We start from the raw sequence: 18,246 nt of genomic DNA on the forward strand, positions 1-18,246 counted from the left end.
AACCACGAGATCGAATCGCACTGTAAAGAGCTCGGCCAGCAGCAATGGAACGAAGTTTGCGCGTCGGTCGACGGCCAGATGCGTGTGGGAGGCAAGTGGAACCTCCTCAAGCAGTTATTGGACGACACGCAGTCCAAGAGAAACCACACTCTGGCCATCGACAGGCTGGTCCACAAGCTCAATAGCGAAGGCGCATCTACGAACGAAGTGAAGGACGAAGTCGCGCGTTGCTACCTCCCCATTGGGCAGTCCGGGCCAGATGATTACCCGGCCTATGGCGGCAAGGCGGACGAGGAGCTCGACTCCCCCTTCTCCGTCTCGGAGGTCAGAGCGGCCCTTCAAAGCCTCAACGGAAGATCGGCGCCCGGGCCGGATGGAATCTTGAACAGACTCCTTCGAAATCTGGACGACGGCTCGATCGAACTGCTCACCAAAGAAATCAACGATGTCTGGGAGGCCGGCATCGTACCGGATGCCTGGAAGGAAGCCACGGTAATCCTAATTCCGAAGCCGGGCAAGACACCAGCCACAGACAGTCTGCGACCCATTTCGCTCACGTCTTGCGTGGGCAAGGTGGCGGAGCATGTCATCCACAACAGAATATCGAGGCATATCGAGGAACGACACCTCCTCCCGCCGAATATGGTCGGCTTCAGACCCACGCTGTCCACTCAAGAGGTCATGCTGCTGATCAAGAGGCAGATAGTCGACGTGGTCATGAGAGACGTCCGAGGCATCTCGGCGCTGGACATCGCCAAGGCCTTCGACACGGTCAAACACAAGCACCTCCTCGACTCTGTGACGACACTGAACGTTGGCGAACGTTTTCACGCGTACGTGAGCTCCTTCCTAAGAGATCGCAAGGCCACGATCAAGTTGGGCCAGATCAAGTCGGATGGATACGTGCTGGGAGCCTGCGGCACGCCGCAGGGTGCGGTGTTATCTCCACTGCTCTTCAACATCGCCATGAGAGACCTATCAGTCTGATTCGACCGAATCGGGGCCGTCAATCTCAAGCACGCTCTCTATGCGGACGACATCACCGTCTGGTGCGGCGGTGGGTCGGACGCAGTGGTGGAGCGGGCCCTGCAAGAGGCCTTGCACGTCACGGAAGAATTCCTCGAGGGCACGGGGCTGGTCCTCTCGCCGACCAAGTCTGAACTCTTGCTGTATCGGCCCGACAGAAAAGGCCGCAAGTTCGACACGACGCTGGACCAGGTCCCGATTGAACTCAGAACGAAGACGGGTCAGTGCATCCAGAGGGTGGATTCTCTCAGGGTGCTCGGACTAGTCCTCAATGCAAAGGGCAGCAACGCGCAGACGATCGCGCGCCTGAGCGCGAAGACGGAGAACATGCTCAGACTCGTTTCGCGAGTGACGAGCAGGAAGGGGGGCATCAGCGAAGCCAACCTTATAAGGATCTACCACGCCTTCCTCATGAGCCATATCAACTACGTGGCTTCTGCGCTAAGCTGGTCGCGGTCGGAGGAGAACAAGATCGACGCACTCACGAGGAAGAGCATTAAACGAGTCCTCGGCATCCCCGTGACAACCAGCACGGAGAAGCTGATGCAACTCGGGGTCCACAACACCCTGAGCGAAGTGATCGAAGCACAGAAAACGGCTCAGATCGTTCGCCTCTCTACCACCAAGGCCGGCCGTCGAATACTCGAAATGGCGGGTCTGGCAGCCATGCTCGAGGAGTCGTGCGCGGTCCCGCTCTGCGAGGGTGAAAGGGACTGCTTTCGAGTCTCCCCCTTCCCGAGGAACGTTCATCCACAATACAACGAGGCCCGGCGCGCAGCCAGAGCCCGAGCACTCATCAAGACTGCCCTGCAGAACCCAGAGCTCGCGTCCTTTGTCGACGCGGCACGGTATCCCGGATCAAACTCCTACGTGGCCACGGTGGTTGACACCCAGGGCAAGATCCTGAATGCGGCGTCTATCCAACGCTCGACGGCGTCCGTCGCAGAGCAAGTCGCTGTAGCGCTGGCTCTGTGTGAACCCGGGCGCACGCAGATCTTCACGGACTCCAGGTCGGCGGCGATGGCCTTTCTCGACGGCTCGGTCTCGGCCGAGGCTGCGGCAGTGCTGAGGACCCGCAAGACAGGCAGGGCCCGTCACGTCATCACTTGGTTCTCGGCTCACATGGGCCGGAACGTCTCCCCCGGCTCGATCAACCCGAATGAGCTGGCCCACGACCAGGCGCGAGGTCTCATTAACCGCGCCGGTCCGAGGGGCCCGGCTTTGCAGGGGATCGACCGAACGATGGACCCGCTGCTTACTTTCCACGAGATAACTGCTCACTACCAGCTGGAACGCTGACTGTTTCCGGCTCCTCACCCGAAGCTAGGCAGACCCCAGGCCTCGGTGCTGAGAATGCTGCAGACGGGCTCCTTTCCGTCTCGCTCAAGGCTGAGCCACTGCACTCCGGGTGTGGATCCCCGCTGCCCAGACTGCGGCGAGGAACGCTCCACGTTGAACCACATGCTGCGGCGATGTTCTGCGTTGCGCCACTCGCCTTTCAACAGGCAAGAAGACTGGGAGGAAGCCGTCAAGAGCGACGACCTTCAAGTCCAGCTTCGGGCTGTCCAAAGGGCCTGCGACAGGGCTGAAGATCACGGTCTTCCGCCCCCGGCGCGGGTGCGGCCCGCGACTACGACAACGTAGTCCCTTAGGACTAATTAAAGTTTTTTGTCTGTCTGTCTGTCTGTTCACGTTCAGCGTCTCAAGCCGTATCACAATTCTACCATCCTTCCAGAAAACTAAGTCGCCAGGATGGCTCCTTTATTTCCGCGGGGCCATTGTAAGGAAGATGAGGAACGTGCGCGCAGTCAGCAGCATCGGCAGCATCAAGCGCGCAGCAGAGGCTCGAGCTCGGGGACTGTGCTCGGTGCATCGTAGAACCGGCGGTCGCTACGAACCCCAATAAACCTCCTTTATAGTTTATTTTGTTTATTGTATTTAAACGCATTCCATTGAGGGGAAGTGTGGGTCCAAGAATGCGTCACATGTGCCTTGTTCGCGTTCGACGAAGGATAGAAAGATAATGCCCGAAAGAAGGGGCACACCCTTTGCGCGCCCGAGAAAGGCGTTGTAAGCGACTCACGCAAAGTGTGCATATAGACAGCCAGGCAGTCACGGCATTCCTAAGTTGCGATAGCACGCTGATAATAATAGGCGGCGCTGACGCGTTTCGTTGCGCAGCCTTTTGTGCTTGAAACGCGGAAGCGGTGTGCCGTGCACGGTGCGGTCATGTTACGATACGAAGGTTGTTTTCGGCATGTTTATTTTTGCCTGCTGCTTTTGCTCTTTTTATGCTATCTCCACTCGCTCACTGCGATCGAGCAAACTCGGGTAAAACTCCAACGTACGAGTAACTCGGGGCATCCTGAATAGCACCCCTGGTCGAAATTTGCCACGAGGAGAATTTCATGTCAATGAAGGGAATTTAGGAACATTGCACATGTAAATTATTGCACATGTTCGTCAGGAGTCATTCTGCCGTGCATTCTTCATAGCCAGTTTTGGTTTCATCTGTTTTTTTTTTCGTAACACATTAGGTGCAGCTCTCTGTAATCTATATTTCGGTCTTCGTACTAGCGTGGCACGTATCAGGAATGATATTTTTTTTCATATTTTGAAATGGCTGGCTTTAAGGCACAGTACAAAAAGCATATAAAATATTTCTAAACGCACATTGTGCAGGAAGGCCAGTAAGGTCCTGTAACGAGCGTCCTCTGGCGACGGTTCCCGAACTTGGCATGTGCCTGGGCAATTCCACAACAGGGCTTGCCACGGTTTTTGGAATAGTGTATGTCGCGGTACATCACTGACACTTCTGAAAATTCTAAGAATGTTGGTCCACCGCCTAAGCTAGATGTCAGAGATGCCGCGAATACATATTATTTACGCAACCTTTAAGGCAGGAAGCCTGAAGTCAACTGGTACGGCTCACCCCATGCCAGGTTGTGCGACTAGGGTAGTGAAGTGGCCGAACTTTTTTCTAGTGTATTCAAGCAGAATTGCACGCTGCGTGGTTATGCCATTAGGTATTTTAAATGTTTTGGTTTTCTCTCAACTTTTGCTCGCCATGGTGCATCTAGAAACAGTGTCAAACGCACATAGACAGTTTGCACGAGTTGCAAAATTTGCGCTCGGTTTAGTTTCGCAGGAAAATACGAAACACTTGGAAAGAAACTCGAAGCAATGAATATAAAAACGTAGGAAAACGTAGCTTAGTCTTAATGAATATACGACCTAACTATAGAACCACAGATTTGTTTCACAAATGTTTCCATATCATTTGCTCGTAAATGAAATGAAAATTTTGGTGCTGTACTTACAGGTGGCCAATTTCGTGGGCAGCAGTGTCAGCCCCACTGTAGGTCCCAGCCTTGTCTTCACCGAGGGCGACGTGATAATAGGCACAGAGGCCGCTGTTGTAGCCAAGACCTTGATAATAATGCGAAAATTTAGCAAGGCAGCAAACTGAATTACGTAGTTGGGATGATGTCGGTTTGCCACTGAGTATGACAGGACAAGAGTGCTGTTCAGACACGAAAAGTGGTCGACACGAAAAATTTTAAAATCGTTTTCATTTGGAAGCAACTTGACGCACCAGTAAACCAGTCATCTGGTATGTTTACCGAAGAAAAATTAAATTATGGAACGTTGAGTGTACAATTGCTGTAAGATGACTTGGATTTCTCGACACCAGTACTTTTGTTTTTGTATAATTGTATCCGCCTTGTTGTAAGTAAGTAGTAGTAGTCTGAGTAATAATGCATATTTACCATAGTTACCAATAAACAATTAGTTGTGAGCCAGCACAGTGGTCTTTCGAGCTTCTTTCTATCGGTTCACGTTTGCGCTGAAACCATTGTTGAGAGCCAAAGTCTATGCTTCGTGAAAAAATTCAGGAGTGCCATGGTCAATGGTTACGGCAAGCTTGAATTTGCAACACGTATACATGTGAAAGCTCCACAGAAATACCTTTACTATATTTCGTAGTTTGAATGATTCATGCGAGCAAGCCAGCTGAACACCATTGGTGAGAGGGACGCGAATCAGGGACTGTGGATTATTGTACCCTTCCCTCTGGAGGTTGACTGCTGTCTAGACAAATTTCAGCACATGCATTATTTTTACAACGCCAGCGTCGGGTATTTCCCCGTCCATCACTTGCGCTGGTGTTTGAGGCGATTCTATGGTGCACTCCATCTGCAAACAGTTTACGTTCTATATAAAATTAAGTGCGCTAAAAGGAATGACCAGGATCAACAAGAACATCACATTGCACAACTGACGACGACGCATTAAGCCCTGTTTTTCCCGACCATGCACGAGTTTACGCTGACCACGTGGAATAAATGAGGGCAGCATTGGTGCTGCAGAGTTCCTCATGACACAGCTTAAGCGTAGTATTTACAGAGGAGAACTAGTTGAACAAGGCCTTCGTATTACTTCTTTTTGATTAATCAGTAGCATTATTTGTTGATCTGAACTTCAACTTGTGCGCTATAGACTACCGGTAGCCTCATCGCATATTAGGGTACCCGCTGGAAAACAATAAAAGTGACGCTGTGCATTCGGCGCATAGCACTGGCCCACTCTTCAAGTGAGGAAACAAAGGAGTTTGTTGCAGCATGTCATCTGTATACCCCGGAGTCAATTTCGATGCGAAGAAGTCGCACATAGTTAACCTGCTGAAATGATCTTCTTCAATACTGATTCACACAGCTTTAGGAAGAGCACAATGCAGGGATTTGTAGGTTTAAATAATTAAACGTACGGACGGAAGGTGCGTCTGTACGAAGAACAGTTCGTTGAGGCAGCACTGTGAAACATTTGTGCTGCTTTCTATAAAGTCAAAAGCAGATGCTATTCGCATGATTCCTATGTGTAATGGCGTGTGTGTACTAGACTATATGGCAAGAAGTAAACCACCCATAGCAACATTGGGGATTGTTGGGGAGCAAGCAGTACACTTTCCTGTGGGACATCTAGTGAGTTTGCCCTTCAGGCAGTCATCGCATTCTAAGTTTCTTCGATCTGTCACCATTGGATATATTCAGGAAGCATAACATATGAACACTAACGTCCATGTTTCTGCCAGGCGACCAATAAGCAAGAGGCTCTACAGAGAGCAATGATAGAGTTATGGTGGATCAAGGTAGAAGGCCAGTTTAGGAAAGCCATAAGCACATTTTTGTTTACGTCACTCACGAAGTGTCTTATTTCTGCGATGACTAACCACCTTAACAGTTTCATTCATTAGAACATCTGTATTGGTCACGTACTCTTCTGCATCAGCAATCGTTGAGTCATCAGCATCAAATAAAATGTCAGCCCAGTGAGGCACTTCGTGATCACGCCATCGCCTTGCCAGAATGTTTGATCCATCAGACACGTCATCGAGACACTTGAATATTATTCAGAATAGGACAACATTGTCTTACTACTAGGCTTACTAGGCTCCTACTAGGCTTACTGCGCAGTAACCCATGCCGAGCTAGTGTTCACCCGGTAGGGATAAACTCTTCGTGAAAATTAAGGTGGACTTGATAAAATGATGTCAGATTTATAAAAATAATCAGAAAAGTGAAAATACGAAGCTAGGCTAGCACGCGAACAACGCCGTCGTCAGCTTCCTAAAATGTCCCGATGAGACTAGAACTTTTTCAGGGAATGGATGTAATTGCTTGATCCGAGACAAGGATAAGTCAAGATTGCTGAAACACATTGTCGTCCTGCAGTGCGCAATATTATAGGGGCTGCTGCTGGTGATCCGATTTCATGTCCGGATAATTACGTTTCCGCTGTAAAGTCTTACGTCTAGATAGCATAAAGTATTGACAGGTTCAAGTGGAGAGGCCTGTTTCTGTTACTTGCTTCTATTTATGTTACAACTTATTTGGAAACGTTATGTGTGTAATGCTAAGGCAATGCGTAGCGCGCGTATCAAATCCCCTGCAATGATGAGGGCAGCACTCAGTAGCTGAAAAGCAGGGCTGGAAGGGCGACATTAAAAAGGTTACTGTTGAAGAAAACACATCTTAAGCAGTGAGGATGGGACTGACACAAGAAATACAAAGCAGACTACAAGCATAGCAAAAACAGGGGTGAAAAGTTTCAGTCATGAATCGGCGGAGCCGTAATTACAAAAGTGACTAATGACGACGCCGACAAAAACGGTGCCGTATTAAGATTAAGTATGGCATTAACCAGCTGAAGAATTTTTGTGATGAACCCGTGCAGCCGGAAGTAAAAAGACGGTTATTCGAAAGCTCGACATGGGAAGCTGCCGCGGGGCATACGCGATCTCCCAGGTAACATTTGCTTATGGTACAAAAGCGAAACGCAAAAAAAAATATTTTTTTTTCACTGACAGTCAGGACGTAGCATATGCGCAAACATCTTGCAAGAATAACGGCTCGTAAAAAAATTGAGATCTTTTTTTCTGTAGTTATTGATTCTCACCTCTCAATCCTCTGTCTGCCCTCCCATACCTTTGGCCGTACAGGTCTCGGCTAAAGCAAAAGAAAAAAATTAGGCCCAGTATAATTGCGAAGACCGATTTTTCATGCTTAAGCACGCTCACAGACATGCAAAGATGAAATAATGTACCCGGACAACAAGTATACGATATCAGGATTCCCGTGCGTATCCTTATTTGCAGTAGCATAATTATTGAGTTCCTGGATAGTTTCTTCTGCGCTAATAGACTCTGCTTTTGATTTGAGGTACGGCTCATCCTGCAGAAAATCAAATGAATATGCGGTTCGTAAGGGGACACGTATGGAGGCTAAACGTAGGAACATGCAGGAAGAAAAAGAAAACACTCACCTCCCTCGTCTCCACACCGGTGAGCAGGAGCCTAATTGTGGGTTGCTTAGTCTCAGCAAGATACAGGTTAACCTGAAAGTATTTGTAAGTTACCTTCATTACAAATTGACATTACAGCGGGCATTAGGTTGCGAGAAAAACTATTCCTCGATCGTGTGATCATTGAATAAATGAAAATGAGGAAATATTTACCTTAGGCAGCAAATTGTCACATTCGCGAAACAGCATATCTACATGATTTCCGTGGTACAGATTTGGGGTTCATCACTAGACGTGTTATCAGAACATGCTTTCATGAACACGAGAACAAATTACGGCTGAAGACACATGAAGAAAGGCACTGCTCCAGAAGAGTATGAACAACTTTGCGCATGTCTGAATAAAAATTCCATGAATCACGTTTCAAATGATTTTAGACGAGACAAATTTGAGGATACAATGGCTTGCAATTCATGCCAAAGATGTCACAGCGCACCGTAAACATACAAAGAGGAGTAACGAAAGGTAGATGAAGAGAGGAAGGAAGACAGGAAACTTTACTCAAGCTGGCTGGCCACTCTGTATGGTGGTAAAGGTTATAGGAAATAAAATAATAAAGGATGAACAGTTGGGCGAGTTGGTATGCAAGCGTATTGTTGATATAGAGCGTGAATGGACAGAGACGAAGACTAGAAGCAAAGAGGGCGAGCGCGAATTGTCAACTAAATCTTTATTGAAACGATCAACATGTATCAGTGTTTGCAAACAACGGTCCTAGCAAAGAAATGTCACATGGTCTGAAGAATATCAGTGCACAGATGAACATATCACAAAGAAGGGAAACCATTGAAAGTTAAACAAGAAAAAGCGCTACTTGGGATGGGCGCACATGCTTAGAAGATAGTGAAATTCACTGTCTAACAGTGATACAATAGCATAGACAGACAGACTCAAAACGCCTTAAGTAGGCAAAAAGTATCATAATCTCATCAATTGCCGCACACTCGTCCGCACGAGCTGCGATCATAGCTGATTGCTGCACTGCTCCGAGCCATGTTCTGTGTACCGCATTATACAGGTAAAAAAAAAATTCTAGCGATTCTGGAATGGCTGGTGTGACATAACACCGAACGCTGCCTGGAACGCTGGAACCGCCAGGTCACGCACGTACCTTTTCAGCTTGCACCCCACTAGTTCAAAATTTTGCTAAATAAGGTACTGACGCGTATCTGGCGGCCATTCTTGTTGAGGAATTGCAATCGAAGAATTCAACAGAAGCTGCGGCAATGGATGACTTGTCCAGCTATTTATGTGTTTGTATTGCTGAAAGAGTTTCATTGAGGTCCTGGCAATTCGCCTCCACTGCAGGGCTTCTTCATCGTGTTTATGCTGTCGCGCCTCAACAAGCTCGCTATTTCAGGATGCACACGATTCTTCAACGTCGCCTTTCTTTGTGAGAAAGGAGACCCGTGTATGGAGTTTGCAGCCGTGGTGATTATTGTCGTACGTCATATAATTTACCTCGTTGTCGTGAGCGCATAGCGTCGAGCGTTCTTATCAAAGTACAAAAGAGATATCCCATTGCAGCACATGCCTCCTACATAACTCGTTTCATACATAATATCTATCTTGAAACTCCTTCTGCTCTGGCATTCATACCTCGTGGAGCCTAATGTGTTACTAAGTGTTTGAAAATAGATAATCATAAGAGTTTCACTGCATATAATATTGATATGGAATGTTCGTATAATTCTATCCGACATGAGTGAACTGATAACCAGTGTCCGGGAATCTGTCACGCACGATATTGATAAAAAAGCTTTTTACATAAATTGTGGAACCTCGATCGCAAGTTTTCTTGAGTTGCACTACATTTATTTAAAGTCTACGGTTGTGTGTTGATGGGGACGCCTTTAATTAAATAATTAATACATGGGGTTTTGCGAGCCAAACCGACGATCTGATAATGAGGCACGCCGTAGTGAGGGACTCCAGAAATGTGGGCCACCTGGGGTTCTTTAACCTGCACCTAAATTTAAGTACACGGGTGTTTTCGCATTTCGCCCCCATTAAAATGGGGCCGCCTTGACCAGGATTCGATCCCGCGACTTCGCGCTTAACAGCCCAACGCCATAGTCAAGGGAGGCCTTTATGTCCAACCTTCAGATATATGCATTAGACCGTCAATCACTCCAATATTAAGTAAAAATAGTATTGTTTGACAAGCATGATGCACACCTGCAACGACATATTTATAGAAATAGAAAGAATGTGGTTAAATATGGTGGATGATATTCTAGAGTTTACTAAGGCTGATATTACCTTCAGCGACGCTGTGAAGATTTTAAAATGTTTAAAACAGTTCTTATTGATTACCCCATGATAAACAGTTAAAGTACTTGGTCTCAGATTGGCCTTTCAACCACATCACGTAAGTTGGCATTATCGGCACCGATTTGTTAAGTCTATTCTTGATCACGCGATGGATCACTCGAACCTGTCGAAAAGAGAAATGGTTAAAGCCCTCGCTGAAAAAAAAAATTCGGAACCTCCGCTTAAAAAAAAGAATGATGTGAACATCTAATCAAGTAGTTTTCACCGGCCGGTCCACTAGTTTGAACAGCAACAGCCTCGCTCTCCACAGATTGCCATTTGACCAGTTTGTCTTAGCACTATAAATAAATGAATGGCATCGAGCGAAGGGCACACAGCCGTAGAGGTGGCCATTAGAAAACATTCCAAATAATTCCGCATGTACATAGGACAACTCACAAATTAAATCACAAATGACATGCAGGTTTCAGATATGCAGTTTCCCAGCTAACTTTAGCCAGATTTATTCCAAAGTGTTTTTCCGAGAGTGAAGGAAGCCCGCAAATGCATGCAAAGTGCCTCGAGCGGCCAGTCGCGCGGCCGTTTTGCATGTGTTTGTGGGCTTCGTTTACTCTAGAAAAAACTTTTTATTAGCACGTATTGAGCAACGGAAAGCTGTATCGAGAGTTTCTCATGTCGCTCTACAATTTTTTCATTGAAACTTTTAACCTAACTTTAATATTTGAGAAGTTGAATAAATATGGAGACTAATTATTTAATTAGGTGGTATGAAAAAATAGTCGGAGTATCTCCAAACGATCGCAAACAAATTACATTTGCTCTGTTCAGCTACGTGACATTTGCATACATTTAAACTCTGGCTAAAATTAGCTGGGACAGCCTGTATAGTTGACGTACAGCCTTTAGCCATGGGATAAACTTTGTCGTCTTGGCTTCGAAATTCACAGAATGCCATACGAATGTACTATTGTACACTGTAAAATATGGAATGTTTTACAGGCATTGTATACTTAATTCCGTCTAGCTGCGACAAGGCGTATGTAGGCCAATATTAGCGCTCAATCAACGTACGTCCGAGAGAGCACCAGGCGTCCCTAAAAGCATCTGGAGCTTGCGATGAGGAAATTTATTGTAGAGAATGCGGGTGCGTTCGCGTGTTTAATGAAACGGAGGTTGTTTTTAAAAGCGATAACCAGCTCAAGCGAGAATTAGCAGAGGCCTAAGGTGAGCGGAAGCGCGCAGACGGCGTAAGCCGCCACCGAGGTGTGGCATTTGTAGGGGATCACTTTCCGAAAAAAGCCGCAGAAACGCCGTCGCACGCAAATGCCGACTGAGTTAGGCGGTAATACACTTACAAACACTACTCTCTTTACTAACATTATTTATAGGCTGCCGGCCATACTCTCAACGAAATTACTGAGGGATAAATCAAATCGCTTCGAAATTTCCTCATTACTACCAATATACATCATCAAGAGCACAATTCCTTTAATAAAGCAAACCTTTCTTCGTTTCTAGGCCTACTTTCCTGGCCAATAAGCAGGCATGAAATGACAAAGTATCTCCACCTCACAGATTTGCCTGATGATGATCGTGTAAGGTACGTCATCATCATCGCCCCATTTTAATGTCCACCACCAGAAGGAAGGTATCTCGTAGCGATTTCCAATTACCCATGTCTAGCGCTAGTTAATTCCAACTTGCGCTGCAAATTTACTAATTTTATCAGCCCATCTACTTTTCTGGCGACCTCGACTAAGATCTTAGCGCCCATTCTGTAACTGATCGGTTGACCAGTTATCTGCCCTAGGCATTACCTGGCATACATAGCTCATTTATTTTTTTCTCGCAATGTCAACCAGAATATAGGCCATCTCTGTTTGCTCTGCGATATACACTTTCTCTCTCTGTCTTTTAAAGTAATGCCTAGTGTTGATTGTTACAGTGCTGTGCGCCATATTTAACCTGTTATCGTAGTTGGGACGTACGGGTATAGGACACATTATTGGAGGGGTGCGTCATAAAACGCGTTCGTGTTAAAGAAAAGGAACCTTGTACACAGCCAACAATAAGGCACATCAAACTTAATGCAAGTTTTCATGAACGTGAATGAAGGCAGAGAGCAAGCACATTCACACTTGATCGTCATTGAAAGAGACTAGCTTAGGCCTATGAAGTTTATTAGAAAGTTATGACTGTTAGGAACGCATGCATTTGGGGCCGACCAGCGACTAAACACCTTGTTGGGTGAGTTCTGGTGCATATATATCGCTCGTTGAAAGATTCGTCATTTGCATTGTATATAACGAAATAGGAATAAAGGCTTTGCAATGTACGAATGTTGTGCGCTGTAAGTTCTAGACGAACATTGGGCATGCTGCGAGTTTAGAGCAAACCTGAAGGCATGAGACGTCATGCTGCTAGGAAAGCTTACTTTGCGTGTCTATTCTATTTGGTAAAAGCAATTCAGGACCATGGCCTGGGGATAACAATTCAACCAACTAATTTTATAAAAACGCACGAAAGCAAACTTAGTGCCCATCTGATCGACATTACTATAGGTATTGAAACTGACTGCCTATAGACGACTGGTTGCAGACGGGTTACTGGCGGGAAATACGGAATCGCCGTCAGCAACCATCGCTTGACTGCGCGCATAAATGTTTGTACAGGGTATTTGCACCCGGAAACATTAGAGAGAGCTAAATTTCGCGGACGAATTTGTTATGCGGCATAAAAATTCCTTTGCTTACAGCCACGTGTTTATGTCTGTACACTGTGTTTGTTGCATGATGTAACTAAAGGCCCATATCCTGTTAGCTGGTTCTGCTTCTTGAGGTATGATTATGATTTTAGCCGCCAGTCTTGAGGTCGGCATGACATTGTGCCTTTCTGGCATCTCTTGCGTATTTGTCTATATGCTGCTTCATCAGGGGAGGCTTCATATGCTCATTTCAAGACATGCAATGCCTCGTGCGCTCTGGTTCACAGCTGAAGAAATTGGCAGCACATCGACCATTTTGAGGTAACTGGCCGCGTTAATATGATTTGAAATCTATCTTATGATGAACGCTTATCTTGTGATAGGTTTTATAAGTTTTGATGCCTATTGTGAATATTGCTTCATGTGCAATGGCGAATACCTAGTGACCCAAGTTGGCGTCAAAGAGGTTCATTGGAGACTGGCACCTACCCAGTGCTAGGAAGCGTGCTAGTATTTGAGTTCTCTGCCCAAGGGTGACAAGAACTTGCACGTATTCTAGCTATAAGTAGCGCAAGTTGTCGCCCAAAATTTATTGAATAGCGGCACAAATTCACTGGCACAAAGGCAGTGCCAAAACGTGAAAGAAAATGGGTATATATGAACATAGATTGATACCGGAGTTGGTGTAGTATCGAAAGAATGCTAATCACATTTAAAACACAAGCAATGACTTCAGAGACTCGGCACCTTGCTTGTTCTTGTTTTCGTCATGGTCAGATCTTGAACGGGAAGTCCTCTCGACGAACTCGCTTCTTGTAGTGAATATAGATAACTTCCACTACCAAAAAAAAAACTTTTAGGTGCACAACCAGATGAGGGGGGTGAAAAAAGGCAGTAGACTAACGAAGACAGGACGACTGTGTATCGATGATTGGCCGCCGACGGGCTACGGGTCGAAAATACGGAATCGCCGTCAGCAACCATCCCTTGACTGCGTGGGTAAATTTTTCTACAGAGTGTATTTGCGCCCGGAAATATTGGAGAGAGCAAAAGATCCCGGGCGGAATTGTTACGGTGCTTAAACACTCCTTTGTTCACCGCGACGCATACCCTGATAGCGATAACTGGCGTGTATTTGTCTGTAGACTGTGCTTTTTGCATGATGTGACCAACGCCCATATCTTGTGAGCTGGTTCCGCTCGAGGTAGGATTATTATTCTAGCAACTAGTTTTGAGGTCGGCATTACATTGTGCCGTTCTAGAATCTCTTGCGTATTAGTCTATATGCCGGATCATCATGGGGGGGCTTCATGTGCTCATTTCAAGACATGCAATGCCCCATGCGCTCTGGTTCTCAGCTAAAGAAATTGGCAGCGCATCGATAATGTGGAGATAGCGAGCAATAGCTAGCCATCCATAGATAGTTATATATCATTATACAGATAACTATGATAGAAAACTGTAATAGACAACAATCGATAGATAGATATTGATAGGTATCTAGATTGATAGCGCTAGTGCGTCTCCTGTCAGTTTTTTTGTCATGTCTTACGAACACGTCCAAACAGTCACATTATCGTTCCACTTGCTGGGCACATAAATAAGGGCGAAAGCTAAAGCTTTAGCTCTGTAACAAGCTGAGCAAGAGTGCTTGTTTTTACTGGTGACAGCCTATTTGAACGCATCAAGCCGCGGCTTATACCAATCTTCAGCTTAGTTGCTCTCCACCAGATTGAACCACGATATTAACCACATGACTGCTAGAGGCCGTTAGCAACTGCAGAAGTAGAGCTTATTCACAAAGTTTTGTTCAAACCGTTAACTCAGTGAGCAGCCGGGGCTGCAGCATTGTCGAAACTGCTGAGCGACTCCTTTGAAGCTGAGTAGTTCTGAAGTACGTGAAAAGCATGGCATCAATTCCTGAAAACATGTATAACGCCACTTATGTTGCTATTTAAAGAAATGGCCTTCGTCACTTACGGTGTTCATCATTATGCAGACGTAGGCAATAAGCTTCTTTCTTTCATGAAAATGTCTGCTGTGGAATGTGTCCACCATGACAAACAATTCAACCTCAACAGTTTCTGGAACATTTTGCGGCGTCCCAGTGCTAGTGGCAGAATTGTCGTTACGGGGAGCTGAAATATGGATTTATCAGAAATTAAAATAGGATGTTCCTCTTAGGACGATTGTGCACAAAGATGACTGTTATAGATGACGTAAAATAGTATGATAAAAGCCTATTGATGAAACGCGGTCGCAGAATAACTCTGATTTCACTGTGTTTGTTGTCTTTCAGTAATATTACGGGTCATGTACGCATTGGCGTAAAGACAAAATGCTTGTGTCAAGGTGAAAAACATGTTACTTTCATATTTATCTCGCCGAAGTTGCTTTAGTGGAGCTAGTTTGCTGTCAAGGTAGGAAGAAGCTGCGCACGATGAATGTAAATAGTGAATTTATACCCAATGCTTTCTCATATACGTTTTTTAGAGAGAATGAAAGCATTTAGACACGTTTCATATGCTGCGAAATACCACTGTTTGATATTGCAGATTTAAAAATGCGATTTCATCGTTAGAACATAAACGAGAATTACGAAGTTTAGAGCAGCAGTTACTTGAATGAAGCTCATGCTTAAATTTTCTTAGCTTTTTCACAATGTCAAAAAGCAGGAGTAATAAAACGTATGCGTTAATATCGTGGAATGTCGCGTTTCGCAACTATCTTTTTCATTGAATCAAGGTTTTGGAAGACGTCTTCCAGACAATCTTGAAATATGAGAGTTTCTTTTCTTTATCCACCTGCATTTCGTGATTAAGCGCACCATGTATTTGGCATCATTTATGGCGCCTTCGCCGTAAGCGAGTAAGAGAATACCAACCAAGTTCATTGTCAAAGGAACCCCGATTAGTCGTTCCACCTGCGTCGATGTTGTGTACAATGTGGGCAATTCGTCCATCTGTGGTTCTTGCCATTGTTGGCATCGGTTCAATGCGCTTATATGGACCAATGATGCCCTCCTGCGAATTGAAAAGGCAGAGCTACTGTTGAAAAAATTGTGTAATCAGATGTATGCTCCAATAATAACGAATTAGGATAGACGACCTGAAATGTGTTGCATCGTTTGGTTTCATATTGTCGCAGGCTATATTAACAATACTAAACGTGGTCGGATGCGCTGTTGTGTGCATTGTAATGAGCCATAAAAATTGCACAATAAAGCATGGTGTCTTCTTTATAATCAGATTTGAGCCACGAATGCAGAGCACATGGGCAAGTCGATTAATAACTGCAGGTATTGCAGGAAAGCAAACACTATTTCTTCAACATTGATGAGAAAACGGAGCACGTCGGTCATTTCGTAAAACCGTGTAATGGCTTTCAAGAAGTCTTGTGTAGCAACGCTGAATAAATTCAAGTGAAGTAAAGCCCGAATAAATATGGAGACGGGTCAGTTTACCCAAAGTTTAATCTATATTGTTTTCTTTGCAACCATTGCGCAGAAATGGGAATCAGAAGTCGCCTACTTTACGCCGCGACTAAAGGGGATATGCCAATCATTGGCGCTGAAGAAGAGAATTGCTCTAGCAGATGCACCCAAAAAAAGACTATTCATACAGGAAAAGAAAAAGACCTGTAGCTTATGTTAACGAGCAAATGCATAAAAACCAAACTATTGGATATGCTTAGATAAATCGCTCATGCTTAGTGAAGTAGGAACTTGCCCATCATGCGAATGGCAAGACACACGGGTATGAACTGCCTAAATAATGTATACCTGGCCTCGTTGTGCATACCATATGATGCAATGGATTCCTGATTCACTCAGCCGTGACACCTAAATGTAAAGCTGATACGAAGCTGAACAAGTTCGGTCTCACCATTCTTTCGACCAAACTAGCCTCGCTATATATTCTGAGTGCTTCAGAGCTCACGTTTGTTAGCTTAGTCCTCGGCTCAAGTGCCGCGTACATTAGTTTGTCTAGCAGCCACAGAAGGGGGCTCTACAAAAGGACCATTCGAGAAAATATTCCGTGGACGCGCAAGAAATGTAATTACCATCGAAAATACAGTTGATGACATACAAGTTCAATAACGCATTGTTCGTATTCAATAGTCCGAATGTTCGAAACCTATCACCCTGTAAAGAAATGCCGTCAAATAACTTCATAGCACTTGCTGAATACCATGGCTTAATTAAATGAGTGTTGAAGTTGTTGAACCTGCTTTGATAGCGAGTGCCACTGATAACTGCATCAGCTACCCTTCAGTTGCTCGGACTACAAATCTATTTGCGTTGCTGGAAGCTGCTGCTTGCCATGTGCGGCGATTGGGCCTTTTCGGTGTCCGGGTCTACAAGTATGGTGCGTTTCTGCAAGTAAACACTCTGTTGAAAGTTACTGCTCATCCTGTTGTATAGCTCTTGCCCTTGTCTTCCAGTGCTATTAGCCTCATTGCTGTATCTAACCAGCTAGCCCAAACAACCATACTTTTAAACTTCATTTCTAGTACATCGGGCTTCATGTGCAATTGTACCTCTCATCGCATTTACCACGGGCATGCCAGAGCGCTATCCTTCTACTTCAGAGCACAAGTTGTTCCAGATGAAGTCAAGTTATTATTCACATGTTTTGCGGCCTCATTTGGTCACGGGATGAGGATCGAAGGAATCCTTAGATCTTAGTAGCAAAGGCAGGCCAGCATTTACAGGAGCATCCCATAACAGCACATCAATTTATCCTCGAGGCACAATTCGGAGTTCTACGGTCGCTACCGAGAATTCCGTCACATTATGGATCGTTCAACAGAGCGGTTGTGGTCCGTCACTCTGGTGAGGCTGCGAGCCAGCCCGCCAAAGCGGCGGCGTGGGTTGACTCAGGGTGTCAAGACGTCAGGGAATGTTCGCCTTCCTGACTTCGTCAAAAAGACGCTTGGCCTGGGACCAAAGTTCGCAACAGAACTAAAATATCGCCCCCCCAGCTGATTTCCATGGCAAGGCGTGTGGCAAAGGCCGCTGGGATAGTGATCATGACATTGTTGTGAATGAATGCGTCATTGTGGTGTCCCGAAAGAAACTTGCGTCTACCCATCAGCCTATTCGTCGCGTACAGCAGTAGTCCTTGCAAGATAATTCCTTGTGCGTCCTACCAGCGGATAAACACAGTGGTTTTGTTGTCCTCACTGAGGGTGAATTTGCATCAAAAGCTTTTGAAGGGGTATCTTCCTTAATAAAAACATCTGAGGGGGCTTCATTCAAGAAAATAAAGGCTGAGGGGAAAAAATGTGCTCTCACCTCAACCTATCTCGGTTAGGCAGGTGTTTGGGCAAAAGTGAGGAAGTTCACTTAAAAGTAATGTTTTCTTTAAAAAGTCGCAAAC

The 18,246-nt window shown here is 45.6% G+C and overlaps 1 protein-coding gene across 2 annotated transcripts in view; it reads right to left on the reverse strand.

Moving 5' to 3' along the window:
* The window catches only part of LOC126543126 (A disintegrin and metalloproteinase with thrombospondin motifs like), a 53,789-nt gene that overhangs the window by 24,343 nt on the left and 11,200 nt on the right, over positions 1–18,246 (reverse strand). Inside the window, exons 4-9 of one of the 2 annotated variants that reach the window (XM_055062251.2) lie at positions 15,750–15,888; positions 14,846–15,003; positions 7,849–7,920; positions 7,630–7,757; positions 7,483–7,532; positions 4,347–4,455 (exon numbers count right to left, since the gene is read on the reverse strand). In XM_055062251.2, coding sequence (XP_054918226.1) covers positions 4,347–4,455; positions 7,483–7,532; positions 7,630–7,757; positions 7,849–7,920; positions 14,846–15,003; positions 15,750–15,888 — 656 coding nt within the window. The remainder of the gene's footprint in view (positions 1–4,346; positions 4,456–7,482; positions 7,533–7,629; positions 7,758–7,848; positions 7,921–14,845; positions 15,004–15,749; positions 15,889–18,246) is intronic. The other variant, XM_055062252.2, reaches the window with a different exon arrangement.

This window comes from Dermacentor andersoni, chromosome 10 (assembly GCF_023375885.2).
Source record: "Dermacentor andersoni chromosome 10, qqDerAnde1_hic_scaffold, whole genome shotgun sequence".
Lineage (NCBI taxonomy): Eukaryota > Metazoa > Arthropoda > Arachnida > Ixodida > Ixodidae > Dermacentor > Dermacentor andersoni.